The 24,649-nt window shown below is 37.4% G+C and overlaps 1 protein-coding gene across 1 annotated transcript in view; it reads left to right on the top strand.

Moving 5' to 3' along the window:
• The window catches only part of LOC143022814 (uncharacterized), a gene marked incomplete at its 5' end in the record, with an annotated part of 149,122 nt that overhangs the window by 20,740 nt on the left and 103,733 nt on the right, over positions 1–24,649 (top strand). The window contains 3 exons of the mRNA XM_076181192.1: positions 595–619; positions 839–951; positions 17,509–17,636. Coding sequence (XP_076037307.1) covers positions 595–619; positions 839–951; positions 17,509–17,636 — 266 coding nt within the window. The remainder of the gene's footprint in view (positions 1–594; positions 620–838; positions 952–17,508; positions 17,637–24,649) is intronic.

Below are 24,649 nucleotides of genomic sequence, written 5' to 3'. Positions count from 1 at the left end.
CATACAATAATGTAAGAACGAACTAGATGCTGAGAGATACAGAGACAGGTCACTACAAGCGTAGCTCCCCTTCCCGTATAATTCAACTAGGTAAATACATAGCCATTCTCCATTCACCCCTATCTCCTGCCTTCTCCTTTCCTTGCTCGACAGATATTCCCCTTTTGCTCATTGCCCCTTTCACCCCATCCTTCTCATCTTATCCTTGATTGTTCCCTCAAGTTCACTGCATACATCTCTGCCTTCCACACCTCTTTCTTCATTCATTCCATGTGTCCAAACCATCCCAATACTTTTTCATCAACTCTATCTGCCATCTCCTTTTCCACCCCTACTCTCCTCCTCATTCCTCATTTCTGATTCTATCCATCCTAGTAACCCTTACCATACTTCTTAGATATTTCATTTTAAACATATAACTTTTCCTGTCTGCTTCTCATAAATTCCATGCCTCTGCCCCACACAATGTTGTTGGCACAATCACCAAAATATTTGGTTCTGAATAAATTTTTTATTGCCACCTCATATTATGTCAGTCTTCAATACATGTATGTTTTTGCAAACTGCATTGATTTTTCTTATTTTTGTTTTCAGGTGAACAGTGATGCACAAGCAGCCGGTAATAACGCAAGGATAGGATAACTGTTTTTGCCCAGAAATATGATTTTTGTATCTCAAAGCAATAGTATCTAAGATTGGTTAATTGTTTTTGGAATGGTTATAAGTAATGTATCATGAAATTGCTTTAACTTCATTAGCATTTGTATTTTCTTTTTCTCACCAGCAAGACACTTATATATTTCTTATGTTGCATTTTTAACTACTTCATTCTTTGTAGATGGTAGCAGTGATGACAATGAGGATGAAACATATTTGATTCCAAATATAGGATCTGAACCACTTTCTGCACTACATTCAATTGCCAGCAAGTATGGGGAAGTGAAACTTAAGGTATGACACATACTATGTCGTTATAAATCCTGTGCTGTGTCCTGCTAGTCACAGGTTTCTTACCCTCTAACCTTTACAGTAGAGCATATGGTGACTATCTTGTAGCTGCATTAGCTTTTCTTTCTCCCTTTGGACTTCACTCAGTCCCATAATATTCCAGCTGATGTTCTCCAGTTCTTCCATCAAACTGTCCAAATCATGGTCTCCTGGAAGTTCTCACATTGTAAATGTTTATACTCATCTTGTTCAGTTTGTTTAATGTCCAAGATTTAGATCTGCTTGGACAGTGCTTACTCACATTGGAGGGCACACTGCCTGTAAGTACAGGAAGATGTACTGTTGGACCTTTAGGCAATGATAATCCAACAGGAATGCCCTTTTTTTAAACCTTGATTGTGCAGTCTATGGTTATTTAATTAAGAGGTTGTGGCAGTAATCTCATCTCCATGCCACTTAGTTTCTGGTGAGGTACATCTATAGTGCCACTATATTCAATATATTCAGTGATGATGATGATATGGATTTACATCACAAACTCCCCCCCCCCTCTATCAGGAGGCTAAAACAGTGCCCCTTACAGAGGACTTTGTAGCATGGAGTTTAATCAACCATCCCCTTAGTTCACCTTCCTCAGTGGCAGTTCAAACTGCCATCCCCTTGAATTTCACTGTTAGTAAAGATGCCTTAACCCACTTGGCCAGCAGCTAGAGCCCTATATATCTTTAATGTATCCAGTGCTCCATGCCATCATTATGTTAGTACCCCATATATCAATGGTAAATTTCCCTATTCATCATCAGGGATATACCAATTAGTAGTGGTTCCTGGAAGTGTGTGTGAGCTGATCTTTGTAACATCTTTCAGGCAACACTTCTCCTTTCTCAATGCATTCATTCTTCTGGCATCTTCTACTGCTACAATCAAGGCCTCCTTTATCCTTAACCCATTCAACTCCGATGACAAGATGTCTTGTCATTTGGTCAAATAAAACAAAAAATCATAAAACACCAAAATGTTTGATCAAACACCAGAAAAATATGACGTCCGTCCTCGCTTCGCTCGCGAGCGAAGCGAGGACGGACGTCATATTTTTCTGGTGTTTGATCAAACATTTTGGTGTTTTATGATTTTTTGTTTTATTTGACCAAATGACAAGACATCTTGTCATCGGAGTTGAATGGGTTAATATTCAACAACTTGAAATACATTTTTTTCTCATCACCTTCACTTCCATTAATGTCTGTCTATCTGAACTCCTTAACCCACTTCTTTCTACCCAACTCACCTCCCTTCACTCTTCACTTCTTCCCAAAATATCTTTTTGTTCTTTTCAGAATTCTCAATTCTCTCTTCTTGGTACATGTAAACTAAGCTTTATTAAGGTATATGAACCATACATTCTGAGAGTATTGTTTCTCTTGACTCTATGTTAACTGCCAATTTGTGGGAAGGGGAGCTACGCTTGTGGTGTCCCGCCTTTGTATCTTGCAGTGTCTAGTTTGCTTTTAAACTCATGAATGGTTTTTGCGCACACTATTTCCTTGTCCAGTTTGTTCCAAGTGTCTACCACTCTATGTGGAAAACTGTTTTTCTTCAGATCTCTTCTGTAGCCATGTTTTTTTTATTTTCTTTCCATGTCCTCTTGTGCTTCTCCTGTCCCAGTTTAACAAGTCCTCTCTATCAAGTATTTCTGTGCCTTTCATGATTCTGTAGATGGTCAGTAGGTCACCTCTCTCCTCTTTGCTCCAGAGTCAGTAAATCTAGTTTAGCCAATCTCTCCTCATATAACAAGTTTGTGAGTGCAGGTGCCATTTTGGTTGCTGTTCTCTGGATTCTTTCTATTTTCTTTATATTCTTTTTGGTACTGGGTAACCATAATGTCGCCGCATATTTTAGTCTAGGCCTTATCAGTGTGACCAATATTTTTTTAATAATTTCTTTGTCCAAATACCGTATTTTTCGGACCATAAGGCGCACCCATAATTTACTATTGCCCATCCTTACATAAGGCGCACCTGACCATAAGGCACACCCTGGTCTCGTCATCGGATAATCATGCAGATGTGAGTGCATTCAGAACTGAACATTTTCGTTGTTGAATGAGAAAAATCGGTTGGGATTTAGCAAAATTACAAAAATTAATGAAATATTTTTTTATTTTGGTCAGTGAAATCAGACCACCTCCATGGATGGTCTGCCCTGCCAATACCCCTTTAAAACAACATAAACACGTTACGGGAATTGTGGGGAATAAAACCAACATTAGCAGTTTTATTCCCATACATACATACATATACCAAGGCTTTCTCCCCCTTACAAGGGAGGTAGCCAAAAAGGAAAAGGCATAAAATCATTCCCACCCATTTCATCCCTGAATACACTCCACACCCCTCCACCCTCCCTCTCATCTTAGCACCTCCTGGATGACGGGTCATCCCTGCACCTTGGCCACTGCCCTGGGTCAGAAGCAGTGTCGCAAGACACAGCACATCCACAGCAAGGCCGCTTCATTAAATCGGCGACCCTCCCTCTCCGTCCCCCCATGCATAAAAGGATAAGACGGGGAGAAATCCCTTCGGGCTGTGTCAAATTTTGCTCACACATACTAAAAAGCAAAATTTGATGCAGCCGTTTTATTCCCGGAATTCTCTATTCACTTAAAACACAAGATTTATCACAAATGACAGTAAAATTTTTTTTTTTTTTACCATGGGCGCAATATAGCAATAGAAAATTAGTTACTGTATTTTACGGCTTGCAAGATGCTGCATCTTGGAAGATGCACCCTAATATTTGAAAGAAATTTCTAAGAAAAAGTCATTCTTATACAAGAACACATTCACCATATACCCGACCACTGAGCAAAAAAACATAAGAAGCAAGGAGACTGCTAGACTCTATTGTCTCAACTCTCATCATAAATTTGCTGAAGCACTCACCATCGATTCACAAATATGTAAAGAAAAATAGCAAAGGTAAATTTTTTAAAGGTTTTAGTGGCGGGCGACGGCACGTATTGTTTACATTGCGTAATCACTTATCCAATTTTGTTTGTATGACGATGACATACTAGTTGGTGGTTAGTAAATATACCACACATTTTTTCATTGTCCAAGGGTGGTTTTATTTTCATAAAAATAAATTAAAATTTTCAAAAATATGCATGTAAAAATATAAAAATTAAAAAATATATATATATTCATCCTCAAATCCCGAGAACTTGTCATTACTGGAAGGATTATGGTATTGGAAACACTTGTAACAGCTAAGTACTGAATTCACATTATACAAAAGGCTGAATTAACCCCTTCCATACGGTGCCTCACACGTAGGCGTCATGGGGAGCGAGTGTATTCGCGAGGCTGCCATATCGGCGTCTCGATTATATTTATTGTAGTCGCCCCTCCATAATGACATTCTTTCTAATTCTTTTGTAATCGCATTTTCTATGGTTATCAAAATTCACGGGTGAAGAGAGAACGATCGATATAAGCGGTGACTATATTTTATGATGCGAGTATTATTACGACACGTCGTACGGCTGGCATTGGATGCTGCCACCGAGATCTAAGTCCATGACGCCTACGTGTGCGGCACCGTATGGAAGGGGTTAAATAGTACTTAAGCTAACATCATAGTGTAATGACTCAACATACAAATCCAGAACGCTATCGGTCAAGTGTCAAAGCTCACTAGAGCCTGGGTGTTGCCTTACAATACAACATTCTTCTTGGAAGACGCACTTGTATTTTTCAGGGTATTTTTTTAAGAAAAAAGTGTTTCTTGTTAGCCGTAAAATACAGTATTAATTTTGTAAATTATAATGTATCAACGTAATATGCAATTTTGTGAGTGGAAATAAAAAACAAAAAAGGTGCTAAAACAGATTTTGTAAGTAACAAAGCCGTGTCGGATGAATGGTACGCCATGTTTGTTATGATAGATGCCAACGTCGAAGAAATGAAAGGATGATAAATTCGTCTAACCTAACCTGTGTTTAATAAATCATTACCTGCAAATTAAATGTCATCCGGCTCGTCCTCGTTGTCGTCGTCGTGCTTTTCAACCACTCTCTCAGCTTGCATGGTATACAAAGTTCTTGCAGCTTGAAGGAATCCATGTATCTTCGCTCCATAACATTCCTTCCAGAAATTGTACCTGGCGAGGTACTGTTGGAAGTACCGAGGCCGTCAATTGACAGACGACAAGATGGCGTCCCGATCCTATGCTACTGACTTCGTTGATTAGCATATTTGCTTGTAGCAAGGTATTTTTTTTTTTCTTAATTTCCGCCCACAAAATTGCATATTACGTTGATAGACTTTAATTTACAAAATTAATGATTAATTTTCTATTGCTATATTGTGCCCATGGTCAAAACTATAAAAAATACCCAAATGACTACAGTTGGAGTGGAGCGAGACTAGACCAATGCAAAATGGCTGTCTGTGTTGAATGCAGTGGCATGGACTCGAAAACTGTCGAAGTTTTCGCAATTTTCTTGTCAAGATACATGCATCTTGGTTATAACTTGGTTGTAACTTTTGCTAGGCCTATGCACTGTTGCCGTCGGCAGGCTAGCTACGAAATGTGTCAAAATAGTACGTCACTGTCTGAGGCATTTTTTTTGCGCTGAAGCCACACATAAGGCGCACCTCATGATAAGGCGCACCACCCGATTTTGGCCGATTTTAAGGATTTTGCCCGCGCCTTGTGGTCCGAAAAATACGGTATGTAAATGCCACTTTTATTGATCTTTATCATTTCTGTCTATGAAATAATGGTCTTTTAATTCAAAGTCTATTAGTATGTGGTCACTTTTTCTAATTTTTTAAATTTCTGGTTCAGATGTTAATATGAGATCTAGTTTTGATGGTTCTTTATTATTTCTATATCTAGTGTTTTCCTTAACCCATTGTGTTAGTGTGTACCCGAGTCATATCCAGTATGGTGTTGCTCCAAAGTTCCTCTCCTCCTTTGACTGTCATTTCTTCCCAAATTATTTCTTTTGCGTTAAAATCGCCCATGATTACTGAGTTTCCACCTTATTTTAGCAACTCATTAAGCACCTCCATTGTTTCTTCCAATAAGTTGGAATGATCACCATCTGACCATGCATGGGCCTTTGGTGGTACATACAGTACTACAAACTTTCTGCATTTTGTCTTTTTATACTCAATTTTAATCATTATTATTTCTGTGTTTCCTTTTCCTTCAGTAACCTTGGTTACATTTAATCCTTTTTTGGTTAGTATCATAACACCTCCTCCTTTCTTTTCGGTTCTGTTTTTTGCCCATATGTTATATAGACCATGTCCCACAAAGGTTGTTAATAGTAGTCCTTTCAATTTCATCACCATGCCCATGATGTCAGGTTTATCAGTTTCTAAGTAGTCATTCAGTTCATTTAATCCAGAGATCATACTGCCAATATTTGTATATGCCACTTTTAATTTCACATTTTCTTTTCTATTTAGGTTTAGGTCTCCATTTTTTTGATATATCACTTTTTCAGTCTGAAGTCCAGCACTCTCCAAAAAAACTAGTTTTTTTCGGCTTCTGTTCTCTTTTCATTCCTGTCATTTGCTTCTATTCTAAGTGCTTTGTCTTTCTCCTTCTCTTCGTCATTCATTTCTTTTTGTATTCTTACATATTTGAACTTCTTGTTGTTTGCCAGTCTGACCGCTTTGGATAGTACTTCCTCTGCCATCATTTGTGTTCTTAGATTTATTTCTAAGGGTCTGTGGTGTTTATCTTTTGTATATTTTCCTATCCTGTGGATTTCATAAATTTCTTTTACCAAGTCAATTTCATCATCCTGAATTTCTTTGAGAATTTCTTTAACCAGTTCCTTTTCCTCCTTTTCTTTTTGATATCTATGCTTATCATGTTTTTCTTTTATTCCATGTACCACAATGCATTTTTGTTTGTCTACTGTGTCTCTGACTAGGTTTTGTTTTTCTTTTATTACTTTAATAACTGTATCTTTTGTGTTTTCTTCCATTTGTTCTTTTAATATTTTTCTAAAAGATATATCTTGATTTTCCTTTTCTTTTTTCCATTGGTTTTGTATTTCAATGAGATCTGTATCTTTAATAGACTCTGTGTTTTCTTCCATTTGTTCTTTTAATATTTTTCTAAAAGATATATCTTGATTTTCCTTTTCTTTTTTCCATTGGTTTTGTATTTCAATGAGATCTGTATCTTTAATAGACTGCCACTTTCCCGGTCACAACCTTCAACTGTTCTTTCTTGCTCTTGTCCTTGTTTTTCAGTTGTCCATTTTCTTTCTTTAGACTATCTATTTCCCTCCTTAGTTCATTTAATTCCCTTATGGTTTGTTCATTACTTTTTCGTAGAGCAATGAGTTCTCTGTGCATAGATCGGTAGTATTTTTAAGTCAAAAATTTCATGCATCATCTCTCTTATTTCCCGATTTCTTAGTACACTATTATATCTGTTTTCTCTATCCATATCAAGACTTCTTCCCATATCACTTGCATTTCTTTGAAACCCCAAATATATATTTCCTTCCTGCTTTGGAATATTCCTTGGGGTATTCACTGAACAAAAGCATTTTGGAATCACGCCTCTCGGGCTCTCCACTGTACTCAACTCTAATTCTCTTTTCGCTGTTTTGTCTTCATTATCATTTCCTTTCTCCATTGTTGCCAGAAAGGACATATACACATTTCGCAAACTAGAAACGAGAGAAAATACTTTACCAGTCTCACAGCATAGTCAGACCGCGCGCAAAAAAAAACCCACTGGTTTCCTTCGATGTTTATGCTGGAACTGCTAGGTATCGCTAGCCACAGCACAGCACAGCGCAGCACTTCCTCACTCTGCGACGTCTTGAACAAATGAATGTTTGAGATGAGGTGTCTGAGAAGCATGATGGGGGTTACTAGGCTAGATAGAGTGAGAAATGAGGAGGTGAGGAGGAGAACAGGGGTGGAAAGGGAGTTGGGAGATAGGATTGATGAAAGAGTATTAGGATTGTTTGGACACATGGAAAGAATGAATGAAGAAAGACTAGTAAAAGAGGTATGGAAGGCAGATGTGGAGGGAGTGAACATGAGGGGACGTCCTAGGATGAGATGGATGGATGGGGTGAAGGGGGCTTTGGGGAAGAGGGGAATGTCTGTTGAGGAAGGATAGGAGAGGACAGAAGACAGGGGTGATTGGAGAATGGTTGTATATGGATGATGATGTGATGCATGAGGTGGAATGGGTGGGGGAATGGGGGTGAGGTAGTATGTGTGAGCAAAATTTGATGCAGCTCAAAGGAATTTCTCCCCGTCTTCTCCTTTTATGAATGGGGGGACGGAGAGCGGAGTCGCCGATTTAATGAAGCGGCCTTGCTGTGGATGTATTGTGCCTTGCGACACTGCCTCTGACCCAGGGCAGTGGACATGGTGCAGGGATGACCCGTCATCCAGGAGGTGCTAAGATGGGAGGGAGGGGGAGAGGAGTGGAGTATATTTAGGGATGGAATGGGTGGGAATGATTTTATGCCTTTTCTCTTTGGCTACCTCCTTTGTAAGGGGGAAAAAGCCTTGGTATATGTATGTATGTATATGTGCCCCCAAAAACACAGGCTTGGACTGATAGTGATCATTCCAAAATACTGGAAGACACAAAGCACGCATTAATTGAATTATTGAAAGGAGGAAACAGTAATTATGGGTGACTTTAACTCAAAGGAAATAAGTTGGGAAGAAATGACAGTAAAAGGTGGAGAGGAACTTTGGGGAAATATTCTACTCGATATGACCATTGAATACACATTGACTCAAAGAGTGAAGGAAAATATCAGATATAGAAACAATGATGAACCATTGAGACTAGACTTAATATTCACATCAGAGCCTGAAATTGTGGACAAAATGGAATACAAGACACCTATTGGGAAGAGTGACCACATACTAATAGAGTTCAAACTAAAAGAACAAAATGATGTGAGAAGAAATAAGAAACATAGAAAAGTAAGACTAATGTACAAAAAAACAGATTTTGAAAAACTTTGAAAAAAAATTCAGAATGCAAACTGGGAAAAAAAATTAAATGAAGAAACAAAAATGGAAGAGAAGTGGAGCATATTAAAAGAAAAATACAAGGAGAGAACAAATAAATATGTACCAAAGAAGAAACAAAAAAGGGGATACATAAATTGTTGGCATAACAAAAAATTTAGTGAAGCTAAAGATAGACAAAGCCTAGAAAATATGGAAAAAAAGACAAAAAAACAATAAAACGGCAAACATACATAAAAAATATGCAAAAATGTTATCAAAAGTAAATGGATTAAACACTTGGAGGAGAACAAAATACTTACTCCAAAACAATTTGGATTTAAACATGGAAGATCATGTGCCACAAACTTAATATGCTTTTACTTGAGGGTAATAGAAATAATACAAGAAAGGTGGGCAGATTGTGCCTTCTTAGATTTACAAAAGGCATTTGGCAAAGTATCACATGAAAAGCTACTAAGAAAATTTGAAACAATAGGTGATATTAGGAAAGTTATGGGAATGGATGAAAAATTTCTTGAACAGGAGAAAAATGAGGGTGGTACTCAGAGACAAGAACTCATATTGGGAAGAAATGATAAGTGGAGTCCCACAAGGCTCTGTATTGGCTCTGATAATGTTTGCCATATATATCAATGACATGGATGAAGGTGTGGAATGTTATATGAACTTCTTTGCAAATGATGCAAAACTACTAAAGAGAGTACAGAGGAATATTGCAAATTATTACAACAAGACATAGACAAAATCTGGAAATGGAGTCAGAAGAATGAAGTGAATTTCAACATCAAGAAATGTAGTATAATGGATTTTGGAAAAAGCAAAAGCAGAATATTGGGACAATACAAAATTGGTACAAAGAAAATTAAAGAAGTCAATTTGGAAAAGGGACCTAGGAGTAACTATCACCAATGACATGGTACCAGACAAACATATCAACAAAATAGTCAGAGAAACTTTCATTTTATCAAGATCAATGAAAATGGCCTTTGACTACATGGATCAAGAAATGGTAAAGCAAATATTAGTTACATCAATAAGACCAAAATTGGAGCACACTGTGACACTATGGGCATCTAGTACTAAAAAGAACATAAATTAGAAAGAATTCAATGAGCAATGACAAAGACGGCACCTGCTAACCATATACAGAATTATGAAAGGGATGGAAGAAAAGTGGTATAGAAGAAAAACAAGATGACATGAAAACAAACTTAAAAAGGATAGTTACAGAAGAGATCTGAAAAAAAAATAGCTTCCCACGCAGAGTGATAGATATCTGGAACAAACTTAATGAGGAAACAGTGAGTGCAAAAACTATACAAGAGTTTAAGATCAAACTAGATGCTGAAATATACAAAAGCGAGTCACCACAAGCATAGCTCTCTTCCTGTAAAATGCAACTAGGTAAATACTGGCTTCTCTCAATCTACAGGGTGTTACAAAAAATTTGACGTTATTTTAAATGCCAATATCTAGGAAACTACTCCGTGCATCTCAATGAAACTGCACAAACTTTATGTTGAACATCATAAGTTTTATTGGTTGACATTTCAAAGAAAAAAACAAAGATTTGTAGATTCATTTGCAATTGTTTCCTCAGAACGCGCCAAACTGTTGTTCGAGGAATCTGGGTTTCCACACTTGCTCTTCTTACAGACTTCCGGGGACTTCGCAGGAATGTTTCACGAACTTTATCGACCTTCTCTTCCAATGTTGATGGCCGTCCAGATCCTTTAGCCCTGCATAAGCAGCCTTCCTCTTTAAATTTTTGGTGTCAGGTCCAAATTTGTTTACTAGTTGGTGCATTTTTGGCAAATTTTGCAAAGAAGGCACGCTGCACGGTCTTGGGTGACTGTGTTTGATGAGCATATTCCAACAAGCAAAATGACTTTTCTTTTGAAGTGAACGGCATTTCTCAACCTGAAAAGAGATAAATGTCAAACATTAAACATAAAATCTTGAACTGTTTCTATGCAAGCTGTGAAAATTTGAGATCATTTCAACTAAAATTGCCAAAATTATTGGCCTGCGAAATGACATCAAATTTTTTGGAACACCCTGTACATTCTACCTCCACCTCCACTCCCTTTCCTGCCACATTTGCACCCAAGTATCTAAAAATATCCACTTCCTCCAGTCTCTTTCCCTTAATACTCACTTCCAGTCTATTGCCACATCTCATCACCTTACATTTACTCACATTTATCTTCAACTTCCTTCTTTCACACACTTTCCCAAACTGTCACTAACTTCCTCAATCCCTCCTACTTCCTTTGTACCAATTTTACATTGCCCTGATATTCTATTTTTACTTTTTCCAAACTCCATTATACTACATTTCTTGATGTTGGAGTTCACTTTGCACTAATGACTCCATTCCCAGACTTTGTCCAGGTCTCTATGTAGTGATACAGTCTTTTTCTGTACTTACTTTCTTTAGTAGTTTTGCATCATCTGCAAAGAAGTTCATATAACATTCCACACCTTCATCCATGTCATTGATATATATATGACAAAAATTATTGGAGCCAATAGAGAACCTTGTGGGATTCTACTTATCATTTCTTCCCAGGTCAAGTTTTTGTCTTTAAGTACCACCCTCATTTTTCTCATGTTCAAGAAATATTCCATCCATTTCAATAACTTTCTTTGTACACCACCTATTAGTTTGATTTTCTTAGTAGCTTTTTGTGTGGTACTTTATCAAATGCTTTGTGTAGATCTAGAAAAGCACAATCAGCCTATCCGTCCCCTTCTTGCATTATTTCTATTAGCCTCGAGTAAAAGCAAATCAAGTTAGTGGCACATGATCTTCCATATCTAAAGCCAATTTGTTTTGGATTCAGTATATTATTTTCTTCCAGATGTTAAATCCATCTACTTTTGATAACTCTTTTACATATTTTTGCTATTGTCCTTGTAAGGGAGATTGGTCTATAGTTTGTTGGGTTTTCCTTTTCCCCCCTTTATATATATATATGGGTGGGAGTGGTTTTTATGTGTTTGTTTTTTTGGCTACCTCCCTTTTAAAGGGGAAAAAGCCTTGTTATATATATATTGGTACAATATTTGCATTTTTCCAATCTTGTGGTACCTTTCCTTCTTTGAGTGAATAACCAATTATCATATATATTTTGTCGGTTCATCTATACATTCTTTTAATAACCAATGTGCAATTCCATCCGGACTGTGTGATTTCCTGATGTCAAGGTTTATTATTTTGGTCCCTTTTTCTTTCTATGTCAAAGTTATTTCTTTCATGGGGGTGGGGGGATCTTTCTCTGTCCTTCCTCCCAATTTTGTGTACTTTCAATTGTGATGATAGTAGTACATACATACATATACCAAGGCTTCTTTCCCCTTACAAGGGAGGTAGCCAAAAAGAAAAAGGCATAAAAACCATTCCCACCCATTTCATCCCTAAACACACTCCACTCTCCTCCACCCTCCACCCTCCCTCTTATCTTGGCACCTCCTGGATGACAGGTCATTCCTGCACCTTGTCCACTGCTCTGGGTCAGAGGCAGTGTCGCACGATACAGCACATCCACAGCAAGGCCGCTTCATTGAATTGGTGACCCCCTCTCCGTCCCCCAACCCTTGCAGAAAAGGAGAAGACGGGGAGAAATCTCTTCAGACTTCGTCAATTTTTTCTCACACATACTACCTCACCCCCCATCCACCCACCCATTCCACCTCATACATCACAACATCATCCATATTCAACCATTCTCCATTCACCCCTATCTTCTGTCATCTCCCTTCCTTCCTCAACAGACATTCCCCTCTTCCCCAAAGCCCCCTTCACCCCATCCATCCATCTCATCCTAGGTCACCCCCTCATGTTCACTCCCTCCACATCTGCTTTCCATATCTCTTTTACTAGTCTTTCTTCACTCATTCTTTCCATGTGTCCAAACCATCCTAATACTCTTTCATCAACCCTATCTCCCAACTCCCTTTCCACCCTTGTTCCCCTCTTCACCTCCTCATTTCTCACTCTATCCAGCCTAGTAACCCCCATCATATTTCTCAGACACCTCATCTCAAACACATTCAAACTCCTCTCTTCCTCTCACATGTTCCATGGTTCTGCCCCATACAGTGCTGTTGGCACAATCACTCCTTCATATAGTCTCCTCTTAGCCTCCATTCCCAAATGTCTATTCCTCATTACACTTTTTAATCCACCAAGGCATTTACTCACTTCTCTCAATCTACATTCTACCTCCACCTCCACTCCTCCCTTTCCTGCCACATTTGCACCCAAGTATCTAAAGCTATCCATGTCCTCCAGTCACTCTCCCTTAATGTTCACTTCCAGTCTGCTGCTACTTTCACCCCTTGTACATCTCATCACCTTACTTTTACCCACATTTATCTTCAACTTTCTTCTTTCATACACTCTGTCACCAACTTCCTCAATCCCTCCTCTGATCCTGCTACAAGCGCAGTGTTGTCAGCAAACAACAGCTGGCTCACCTCCCACTTTTCTCCATTTTCTTTAAACGTCTCCAATCCCTGACCCACCATCCTTGCATTTACCTCTTGCACCACCCCATCCATGTACAAGTTGAACAGCCAGGGCAACATATCACATCCATGATGAAGTCCCACCTTTACCTGGAACCACTCACTCTCTCCATTTCTAATCCTGACACATGTTCTACTACTCTTATAAAAACTCTTGACAGCTCCTAGAAACTTTCCTCCTATCCCATATATCTGCAAAACTTCCCACAGTGCCCTCCTGTCTACCCTATCATAAGCCTTTTCCAGATCCATAAAAGCCCAAAAGACATCCTTACCTTTTCCTATAGCTTTCTCACATATCTGTCTTACCACAAAAATCTGATCTACACAACCTCTACCTGTCCTAAATCCACACTGTTCCACGCCAATTACTCCCTCTGTTCCTCTCCTAATCCTCTCAATCAAGATCCTCCCATAAGTCTTCCCAACTACACTTAACAAGCTAATCCCTCTGAAACTACTACACTCACACTTGTCCTATTTTCCCTTGTAAAGTGGAACTATGCAGGCACTCCTCCAGTCGTCCAGCACTCTACCCTCTCTCCAGCAAACATTAAATAACCTCACCAGCCAGTCCACCATCACTGTACCTCCTTTTTTTTAGACATTCTGCATGGCATCCATCCAGACCAGGTGCCTTACCTGCTTTCATCATCTTAACAACTGCCTTCACTTCATCCTTCCTTATTTCTCCTCCATTTTCCTCACTCATCATTGCCATTTTCTTAGCACATCCCACTGCAACTATTTTTCCCTCCCTATCCTCCTTCACATTTAGCAACTCCCTAAAATACTCTGCCCATCTTCCCCTTACTGCCTTCTCTTCCATTATCATCTCTCCATCTGCACCTTTTACCTTTTCTTCTCTACTTGATTTGCCTCCTCTTCCTCTCTTAATTTCTTTCCAAAACATCTTTTTATTACTTTCAAAATTTTCTGTCTTGATAGTAGTGGGATAGGTTATTTTAAATGAGACATGAATTATCGTATAAGACGAGGTACAAAATTAGAGCAAATTTTTATGAATTTATCTCATATCGGTAGTATAAGACGACTGCTAAATTACAAAAGCATCAGTGTATCAAACCTACCGTACAAAAAGAATTGTTTTGATTACGTTTATCAGCTGTTTTTTCCACTTTTTCTCTTTTCTTTCTCATTACTTAACTGTATCCTTATACCAGATAAATTACTTACTGTATCCTTATAAATTCAAATTAAATGAAATAACAAAGCAAATCATGTATCATGATTTTCTGAGAACACACGTCTTTTTTTTTTATTATTATAGGTTTATTCAACAATATTAAATACAATTAGACATACATATATACATTTTTTTTTTACAAAATTGGTAGTTGAAAAGGGAGAGCGAGAAGCAAAGCTTATGGGGAGTTGCTCTCCCTTAAGGAAAAAAATTATTTTTATTTATTTATTTTTGTTACATGTCAGTATGGTACATACACATCTACACACATATATACACACATACATGCATACACATATATACACACACACAATGACATGCGTCACGACGTCCGCTAACTCCGACCTCACGTAGAAATCGGGGGCACGAGCGAGCATCGCAACTTGTGGGGGTCAGGTGAGAGGTGAGAGGTCAGGTCGATTGTTGACGGGACGATAATTGCTTAATGCGCAGATCTGGGTCACCGTGACCTGCTGGAATAGAAAAAAAAAGAGCGGCAGACTTGGGCAGTGCATGACAGTTTCTCCATGAATACAACCATGAAATGGACCTGAAGTGTTCAATATACTAATACTTATAGATTAAAGACTTTTTTAAGTATCGTTTGAATGATGATAAACATTTTGTCTTAGGTAAATCCTTTTCCAGTTTATTCCATGTGTTAACACCTATAATAGATAAGCATTGGCTTTTTTTGGTTGTTCTGTATTGAGTTTTAAAGAAGTCGTTTGTTTGCCTAGTCGCATAGCGAGTTTCGTAAGTTGAGTAAAATTTCAATATGTTTTGATTCATGTGTTTATTGTAGATTTGGTGCATAACAATGGCAGTTTTGTACTTTATTAAGTCATTGAATTTGAGTAGATTTAGTTTTTTAAATCAATTATTTGTATGTTCCAAACGACCTACATTGCAGATTATACGCAGTGCCCTTTTTTGAGAGGTAATTATGCGTTGAAGATTAGTTTGATAAGTATTACCCCAAATTTCTGAACAATAGTTTAAGTATGGTAGTAGTAGACTACAATAAATGGTACGTAGGGTATTTTCATTGAGGATATTTCTCATTTTATGCATAATTCCTCAAGTTTTGGATATCTTATTTATCACGTGATTTATATGATGTTTCCAATTAAGTTGATCGTCTAAATACACGCCTAGGAATTTACTGACGGACGCTTTTTCAATAATTTCGTTGTTTATTTTGATCGGCTTAGTACTTTCATTATTTTTGTAGAAAAGCAGGTAGTTAGTTTTTGATACGTTTAAGGATAGCTTATTGGCTGAAAACCAGTTGGATAGTTGACATAATCCTTCATTAATTGTCTTGATCAGTTTGTCGGAATTTGTATCGGAGCATAGAATGGTGGTATCGTCGGCGAACAGTATAAATTTCATAAGGTTGGATACATTTGTAATGTCATTAATGTATAGTAAGAATAGTTTGGGTCCTAGAACAACCTGAGGTACTCCGCATGTAACTGGTAGAATGTGTGATCTTTCTTCCTCAATGGCCACATATTGTTTCCTGTTTTTTAGATAACTTTTTAACCAGTCATTAACTTTACCTCTTAGCCCATAGTATTCGGCCTTTCGAATTAGGATTTCATGATTTACTGTGTCAAATGCCTTTTTAAGATCAATAAATATGCCGGCTGTCTTTTTCTTTTGTTCTATATTGTTAGTTATCTCTTCAATTAATTCCATTACTGCTGTAGACGTTGTAAGATTTCGTTGAAATCCATATTGACTATGGTAAATGACGTAATTTTTTTTTAGAAATGAGTCAAGGCGAATTGTGAATAACTTTTCAAGAATTTTGGAAAACTGTGGTAATAGTGAAATTGGTCTATAGTTATTATAACTTGATTTGTCGGCTTATTTGAATATCGGTATTACTTTTGCTATTTTCATTGCATCTGGAAATATCCCTTGTTCAAATGATTTATTGCATATTGTCAGAAAATGATCTTTGATGATAGGCATAATTTGTTTTATGAGGTTCATATTGATTCCTGTGCAATCGAGTGATTTCTTGTTCTGCATTGATTTTACTGTGTTCATAAGTTCGTTTTCCGTGACGGGTTTTTAAAACATAATGTTATTTATTCGGTGTTTCCAGGGTAGTCAACTAACTAACAAAAATGATTTGTTTACGCTCCTGGTTCAACTACTGTAATATATATTTTTTTATTGATAAATAAACGTTTTATGTACTGTAATCCAAAATTGTTATTTTCAGTCTTAAAAATTACTGAAAAGTTAGCGAAAGAAAAAGGTTGCTATGAACGCAACCAGTACTCGATGTTTACATTTTTTCAGCCGTGTTAAATGTGTTTACATAGAGTAGTTAAAAGTACCGTAATTTCATTAATATAGAATTATTCCTCAAATTTATTAACAATTGCCATTTACTATAAAGATATGCCAATAATATATAAGGTAAATATGGTTTGATTACCTTTATTACCAGTTCTTATCATGATGTGAATCATTTCCTGTGTATCAGTGGTTATCAGCAGGCTAGCCTACCAAGTCATCTCACGTAGAATTCAAGGTCTGATTTTTATAATGGTAGTTTAAGACGACCCCCCATTTTAAGGGGTGAATTTTTTTATTTTAGGGTCGTTTTATATGTGGAAATATATGGTACTTGTATTCAAGAGGAATTATTCCCTCTTCAGTTTTAAATTTTATTTTGTTCCTGCATTTATGAATGTACAGTATTCATAAATTCTTGTTAATATTATTTCTTCTTAAGTCCACTTTGAATTATTACAGAATACAAAAACAAAGCCACTTGGTAACCATAACTCACAGGCTGGAACCACTAATAATCCATCACATTCAGAAAGGCATCAACATTCAAATGGACTTCCACCAACAAGACAGACTACCCTGGAAAATAAGTAAGCTTCCTTTGTAGTACATATTTTACATTTTATAGTGATATGTGAAACTGGTTAATCCATTGATGGTCACATTATCTGTATGCCAAGTCCACTAATGTATACCTGCAAGTGATGATCGTGCAAGATGGCCATCAGAGAGAATCATCTCTGCGCCACCCATCTTCAAAACCTATCAACACTCACCTTTAAGTACTATCTCCTATTTTTATTACTGTCCTTAAGTCTTCCCTTTACCACTTGTATGATTCCACCTCTTTGGGATGATATTGTCCCTAAGGATAGAAGTACTGATTATTGCCAGTAAAATACTTCTTATTTTCATGCTGTGTCTTGCTGCATTACTTCTGACCCAGGGCAGTGGACATGATACAGGGATGACCCATCATCCATGAGGAGCTAAAATAAGAGGGAAGAAAGGGTGGTGGATGGGAGTGGAATGGGCGGTAATTGGTACTTACCTTTAAATTTGGCTATCTCCCTTGTAAGGGAGAAAAAGCCCTTTGTATATAGATAGAATATAGGTAGACTTTCATGTAGAAGTAGTGCAACCCTGAGGAGCCTGTGGTTGGTCTTTTCCTATGAACTTGGACTATTTCTCCCTCTATTTCACATCAGGAGAGCTGACAACTAGTGACTGTTCCTCCTCCTCTCCCTCCTTTTTCTCCTTCTCTTCATCCTCTTTTTCCACCTCTGTCTTCTTTTTCATTTCCTTCTCCATCTACTCCATCTTCTTTTCCATCTCTCCTTCTCCATCTTTACTTCCTCCTCCTCTTCCTATTCCTCCTCCTCCTGCTTTTTGTCTTATTCCTTGTCATACTCAACCTTCCTACAGACAAATGGCTTTAATGGACCAGTAGTCTCCCCTTTAGTATAGTTTCAGGGTTTTTGTATATATATATATACTGTATATATATATATATATATATATATATATATATATATATATATATATATATATATATATATATATATATATATATATATATATATATATACACACACACATACATCATACATATACCAAAGGCTTTTTCCCCTCTTACACGGGAGGTAGCTAAAAAGAAAAAGGCATAGAAACCACTCCCATGCATTCCATCCCCTACTCACTCCACACCTCTCTACCCACTTCCCTCCCTCTCATCTTGGCACCTCCTGGATGACAGGTCATTCCTGCATCCTGCACACTGTCCTGGATCAGAACCAGTGTCATAAGACACAGCACATCCACAGCAAGGCCGTTTCATTAGGTCAGCGACCCCCCCTCTCCTTCCCCTCATACAGGAAAGGAGATGGGGAGAAATCCCTTCCGGCTGTGTCAATTTATTTCTCATACATACTCCCTCACCCCCCATCCCCCACCCCCCTCATGCATCACTGCATCATCCATACACAACCCTTCTCTATTCACCCCTATCTTCTGTCCTCTCTTATCTTTCCTCAACAGACATTCCTCTCTTTCGTAATGCCCCTTTTACCCCATCCATCCATCTCATCCTAGGATGCCCCCTCATATTCACTCCTTCCACCTCTGCCTTCCAAGACTAGTAAAAGAGGTATGGAAGGCAGATGTGGAGGAAGTGAACATGAGGGGGTGACCTAGGATGAGATGGATGGATGGGGTGAAAGGGGGTTTGGGAAGGAGGGGAATGTCTGTTGAGGAAGGACGGGAGAGGACAGAAGACAGGGGTGAATAGAGAATGGTTGTATATGGATGATGTTTGTGATGTATGAGGTGGAATGTTTGGGGGGATCGGGGTGAAGTAGTATGTGTGAAAAAAATTTGACGCAGCCCGAAGGGATTTCTCACCGTCTTCTCCTTTTCTGCATGAGGGGACGGAGAGGGAGGGTCGCCGATTTAATGAAGTAGCCTTGCTGTGGATGTGCTGTGTCTTGCGACACTGCCTCTGCCCCAGGGCAGTGGACAAGATGCAGGGATGACCCATCATCCAGGAGGTGCCAAGATAAGATGGAGGGTAGATGGTGGAGGGGAGTGGAGTGTATTAGGGATTGGAATGGGTGGGAATGGTTTTTATGCCTTTTTCTTTTTGGCTACCTCCCTTGTAAGAGGGAAAAAGCCTTTGGTATACGTATGTATGCTATTCTTCTCTTTATCTCTTCGTCACTTTTCCCATTCCAAGTTAACGTGCTTCCTAGGTAATTGAAATGGTCCAGCTGTATCAATATTCTTCTTTCTACTTGAATTCTTACCCTTGGACATTCTTGTTTTTTCGTCATTACCATCACTTCTGATTTCTTGTTATTCACTTTTAGTCCTCTATTTCTACTTGCTTCTGCAAGTACTGTAACTAATTCCTGTAGTTGAGCTTCCGATTCTGTGAGTAACATAGTATCGTCTGTGTATCTAATATTATTGAGATTTCTTCCTCTTATTGTTACTCCTTTTAGATCAAGAGTCCCCAAAGTGGTTGATATCAACCCCCAGGGGTCGATGAGATCATCCAAGGGATCGACAAATAGCCAAGGGGTTGAAAAGGGGTCAGTAGATTGCTAGCGGGTCGATGAGACCATTCAAAGGGTCGAAAGGGGGTCAGTAGATTGCTAGGGGGTCGAAAGGGGTCATTAAATTACTATGGAGTCGAAAGGCAGTCTTTTAAATTAAATGGTTAGCATGAAATGATCCTGTTCTCATCCTGTACTGAAAGAGTGAGAATAATCAACCAACCAATATATAAACATAAAGAAAAACCATGTCAGTTCACTCTGAGCCAAAAATCCTCCCCATTCTGTGCATGTAGGGAGAATCTCACATACACACAACCACATTGTGAATGAACATCAAGATGATGAGCTTGTGTAATATTATTGGCTTGAATATTACTTATAGTAATATAATAAAGAATATATAATATCACTCTTAAAGCTATTGGTAAATTATAAATATTTATTTTAAAACAAGTTTATTTACCTTGTTGTATTTACCTAGTTGTATTTTTCGGGAAGGGGAGCTATGCTCGTGGTGTCCCACCTTTGTATCTCGCAGTGTCTAATTTGCTTTTAAACTCATGAATGGTTTTTGCGCATACTATTTCCTTGTCCAGTTTGTTCCAAGTGTCCACTACTCTATGTGGAAAACTGTTTTTCTTCAGTTCTCTTCTGTAGCTATGTTTTTTTATTTTCTTTCCATGTCCTCTTGTGTTTCCCTTGTCCCAATTTAGTAAGTCCTCTCTATTGAGTATCTCTGTGCCCTTCATGATTCTGTAGATGGTCAGTAGGTCACCTCTCTCTCTTCTTTGCTCCAGAGTCAGTAACTCCAGTTTAGCCAATCTCTCCTCATATGATAGGTTTGCAAGTGCAGGTGCCATTTTTGTTGCTGCTCTCTGGATTCTTTCTATTTTTTTTATATTCTTTTTGGTACTGGGTGACCACAATGTCGCCACATATTCTGGTCTAGGCCTTATCAATGTAACCAATATTTTTTTTTTATCATGTTCTCGTCCAAGTATGCAAATGACACTTTTATTTATCTTAGCAAGTTGTATGCCTCCCTGACAATTTTTGTTATTCTGTTTATCATAGGACAAGTCGTTTGTGATAATTACCCCCAAATCTTTTTTGGATCCTTCCTTCTTTACCTCCTTGGTTCCAATTGTATATTGTCCTGATATTCTGTTTTTGCTTTTCCCAAACTCCATTATGCTACACTTCTTAATATTAAAGTCCACTTCCCATTTCTGACTCCAGTTCCATACCTTATTCAGGTCTTCCTGCAGTGCTTCACAGTCCTTATCAGTTTCTACTTTCCTTAACAGTTTGGCGAAAGTGTCTGTATCATTGTTGGAATGCCGTCGCCTTGATGAACATTACCATTTGGCCCTTTTATAACGGATCAAAATAAAAATAAATAAATAAATAAAAGTAAACAAATAGAATGAGTAAAATCCACAAACACGAAAACTGTGACTATGGTACTTTAGAATTACCATAAGTGATTTATGAGACCAAACAAGAACTACAGTAAAGAATTAGAACAATAATATCAACACAAAAATTATAACAATCATAATGATGATAATAACACTATTGATAACTAAAATTATAATGATAATAACAATAATGAAATAATAATTATAGTAATAATAATAATGATAATAATAGTAATAATGATGATAACAACTATAATGATAATAATATTACTAGCATTAATAACAATAACAACACCAATAATAATAATAAACTGACATAATTCGTGAATTAATAGTTTGGGGTCTATAGAAAATTTTAAACTTTATTAGGAGGTCGATGAGCTAAAAAGTTTGGGAACCCCTGTTTTAGATGGTAAATATCTCTCATGATTATCTGACTGTATAAATTAAACAATAAGAGGGAGGGTGGAGGGGTGTGGAGTGTTTTCAGGGATGGAATGGGTGGGAATGATTTTATGCCTTTTCCTTTTTGGCTACCTCCCTGGTAAGGGGGAAAAAGCCTTGGTATATGTATGTATGTATGTATGTATAAATTAAACAGGTCTGGCAACATTACAAGTCCCTGTCTTATGCCTCTTTCAATCTTTTGCCAGTCAGACAGTTCTATTTTCACTGCTGCTTCTTGCTTCCTATAGAGATTTGTGATTAACTTTAAATTCTTCCCATCCATCTCTATTTTCTTCAACATCTCTATTAATTCATTATGTCTTACTTTTTCAAATGACTTTTCGTAGTCCACGAAACAGGCATATAGATCTTTTTCCACCTCTAACATATTTTCAGCTAGCATTCTTACAACAATAATTGCATTCCTTGTTCCCTTATCTGGTACAAACCCATATTGTTCATCAGCTATTTCTGGCTTTATTTTGTTCCTTATTCTGTTAGTAATGACTCTTAAGATTGTTTTTGTTAAGTGGTTCATGATACTAATTGTTCTATATTTGCTACATTCTAAAGTCCCATGTATTTTTAGTAAAGCTATGAAAACTGACTGGTGCATTTGTTCTGTTAAATCCCCAGTTCCATAGACTTTATTGGCTATTTCTGTCATCATTTTAATTCCAAAATCTCCCAAAACCTCAAACATTTCTGCTACCATTCCATCTCCCATTGCTTTTCCTTTTATCATTTTTGATAGTGCTGCTTTTATTTCATCTTCCATTATGGCTGGACCCTCTTCATTAAAAGTGTCGTCTAGTTCTTCCCTTACGTCTGCAAAAAGTTCCATGATGTATTCTTTCCATCTATCCTTCACTTCTTTTTCTTCCATTGCTACTGTCCCGTCTTTCTTGAAAATTGCTATTGAAACAAACACTGGCTCCTTTAAACGGCTCCAGACAATGTCGTTCAAATACAATTTCTAGGATTCGCCAAGCCCAGTAGCAACGACAAAGATGGTAGGAGTGAGCAAAAACACTCGATCTTCCTTGGTTACATATATTAATACAAGGAAACACAAATTGACTATTTATCTATACAATGAAAATATACACATTCACATAAATGGAAAAGCGTAGTTCGACTGTTCTAGTTCGTTGGTAGATAGCATAATTAAGGATTTTAAATGGTGGGCAAAGAATGCAGGAAGTTAACCGGTTTGAGGCGATGTCTTTAACAGTCTAATGACACAATTGGGCTAAGCTGCTGATTGCAAACTACCCGAACAATGTAGTTTACGAGAAGCACTTTACGTGTTCATAACACTATATTTTGTGTGTGTTTTCTTGTTTTCATTACTTCTTTTACTTTCTCATGTATTTTTTGTTGGTCTGTTCTAGGTGTTCAATTTCTATGCATCTTTCATTCATCCATTTTTCTTTTGCTCTTATACATTCCCTATGTACCTCTCTGTTAAGCTCTTTGTATTTCTCTTCATCTTTGTCTTTGTATTTTCTTCTCTCTTCCATGAATTCATGAATCTCATCTGTCATCCATGGTTTCTTATTTCTTCTTTTGTTGGTATGATTTCTGACATTTCTTCCATGGCCTTCTGTAGTGTTGTCCATTGCCACTGAGCTGATCCTATCTCTGTTTCGTCTGCTACATCTTTTAGTATTGCATACCTGTTTTTGGCAGCCAGTTAACATACTCTGGAGGAGACACAGCACATAGAGGTGTGGGTATATTAATGACTGAGTAATAATGGCTAAACTTAGAGGAAAGACATTTAATATCAACCTAATACAAATATATGCCTCAACAAACAAGAGTGAAGAAGATATACCTTTTATGAAGAAATAAAAGCAAAGGAACAATGCAAAGAAGAAGTTACATTCATTATGGGGGATTTAAATGCTAAAGTAGGGGAAGGTAGATTCGAGGATATTTTAGGACAGTATGGCATTAGAAACAGAAATGAGAGAGGCACCAGATGGGTTCAATCGTGCACAGAAAAAGGACAAATCATCATGAACACATGGTTCAAACACCACCCACACAAATTATATACATGGAAAAGCCCAGGAGATAGATATAAGAACCAAATAGATTACATAACATTAAATAGAAGATTCAGAAACTCAGTAACACAGGTAAAAACCTATCCAGGGGCAGATGGAAACTCTGACCATATTCCAGTAGTAGCATAAAAATAAAGAAACCACCAAAGAGAATTCATAGTATAAGTAAACATTTGAAACTATTTATATATATATATATATATATATAAATATTTATATATATATATACATATATATGTGTTTATATATATATATATATATATATATATATATATATATATATATTGTTTGACAAAAGCGAGTAAATGCCTTGGTGGATTGAAGAGTGTAATGAGGAATAAACATTTGGGAATGGATGCTAAGAGGAGACTGTATTTACCTAGTTGTATTTTGCGGGAAGGGGAGCTATGCTCGTGTTGTCCCGCCATTGTATCTCGCAGTGTCTAGTTTGTTTTTAAACTCATGAATGGTTTTTGCGCATACTATTTCATTATCCAGTTTGTTCCAAGTGTCCAAAACTCTATGTGGAAAACTGTTTTTCTTCAGTTCTCTTCTATAGCTATGTTTTTTGATTTTCTTACATGTCCTCTTGTGTTTCTTTTGT

The sequence above is a fragment of the Oratosquilla oratoria genome, unplaced genomic scaffold (genome assembly GCF_046742065.1).
Source record: "Oratosquilla oratoria isolate Oo_2021 unplaced genomic scaffold, ASM4674206v1 SCAFFOLD186, whole genome shotgun sequence".
In the NCBI taxonomy this organism is placed as follows: Eukaryota; Metazoa; Arthropoda; class Malacostraca; order Stomatopoda; family Squillidae; genus Oratosquilla; species Oratosquilla oratoria.
This window is presented reverse-complemented; position numbering and strand designations above follow the sequence as displayed.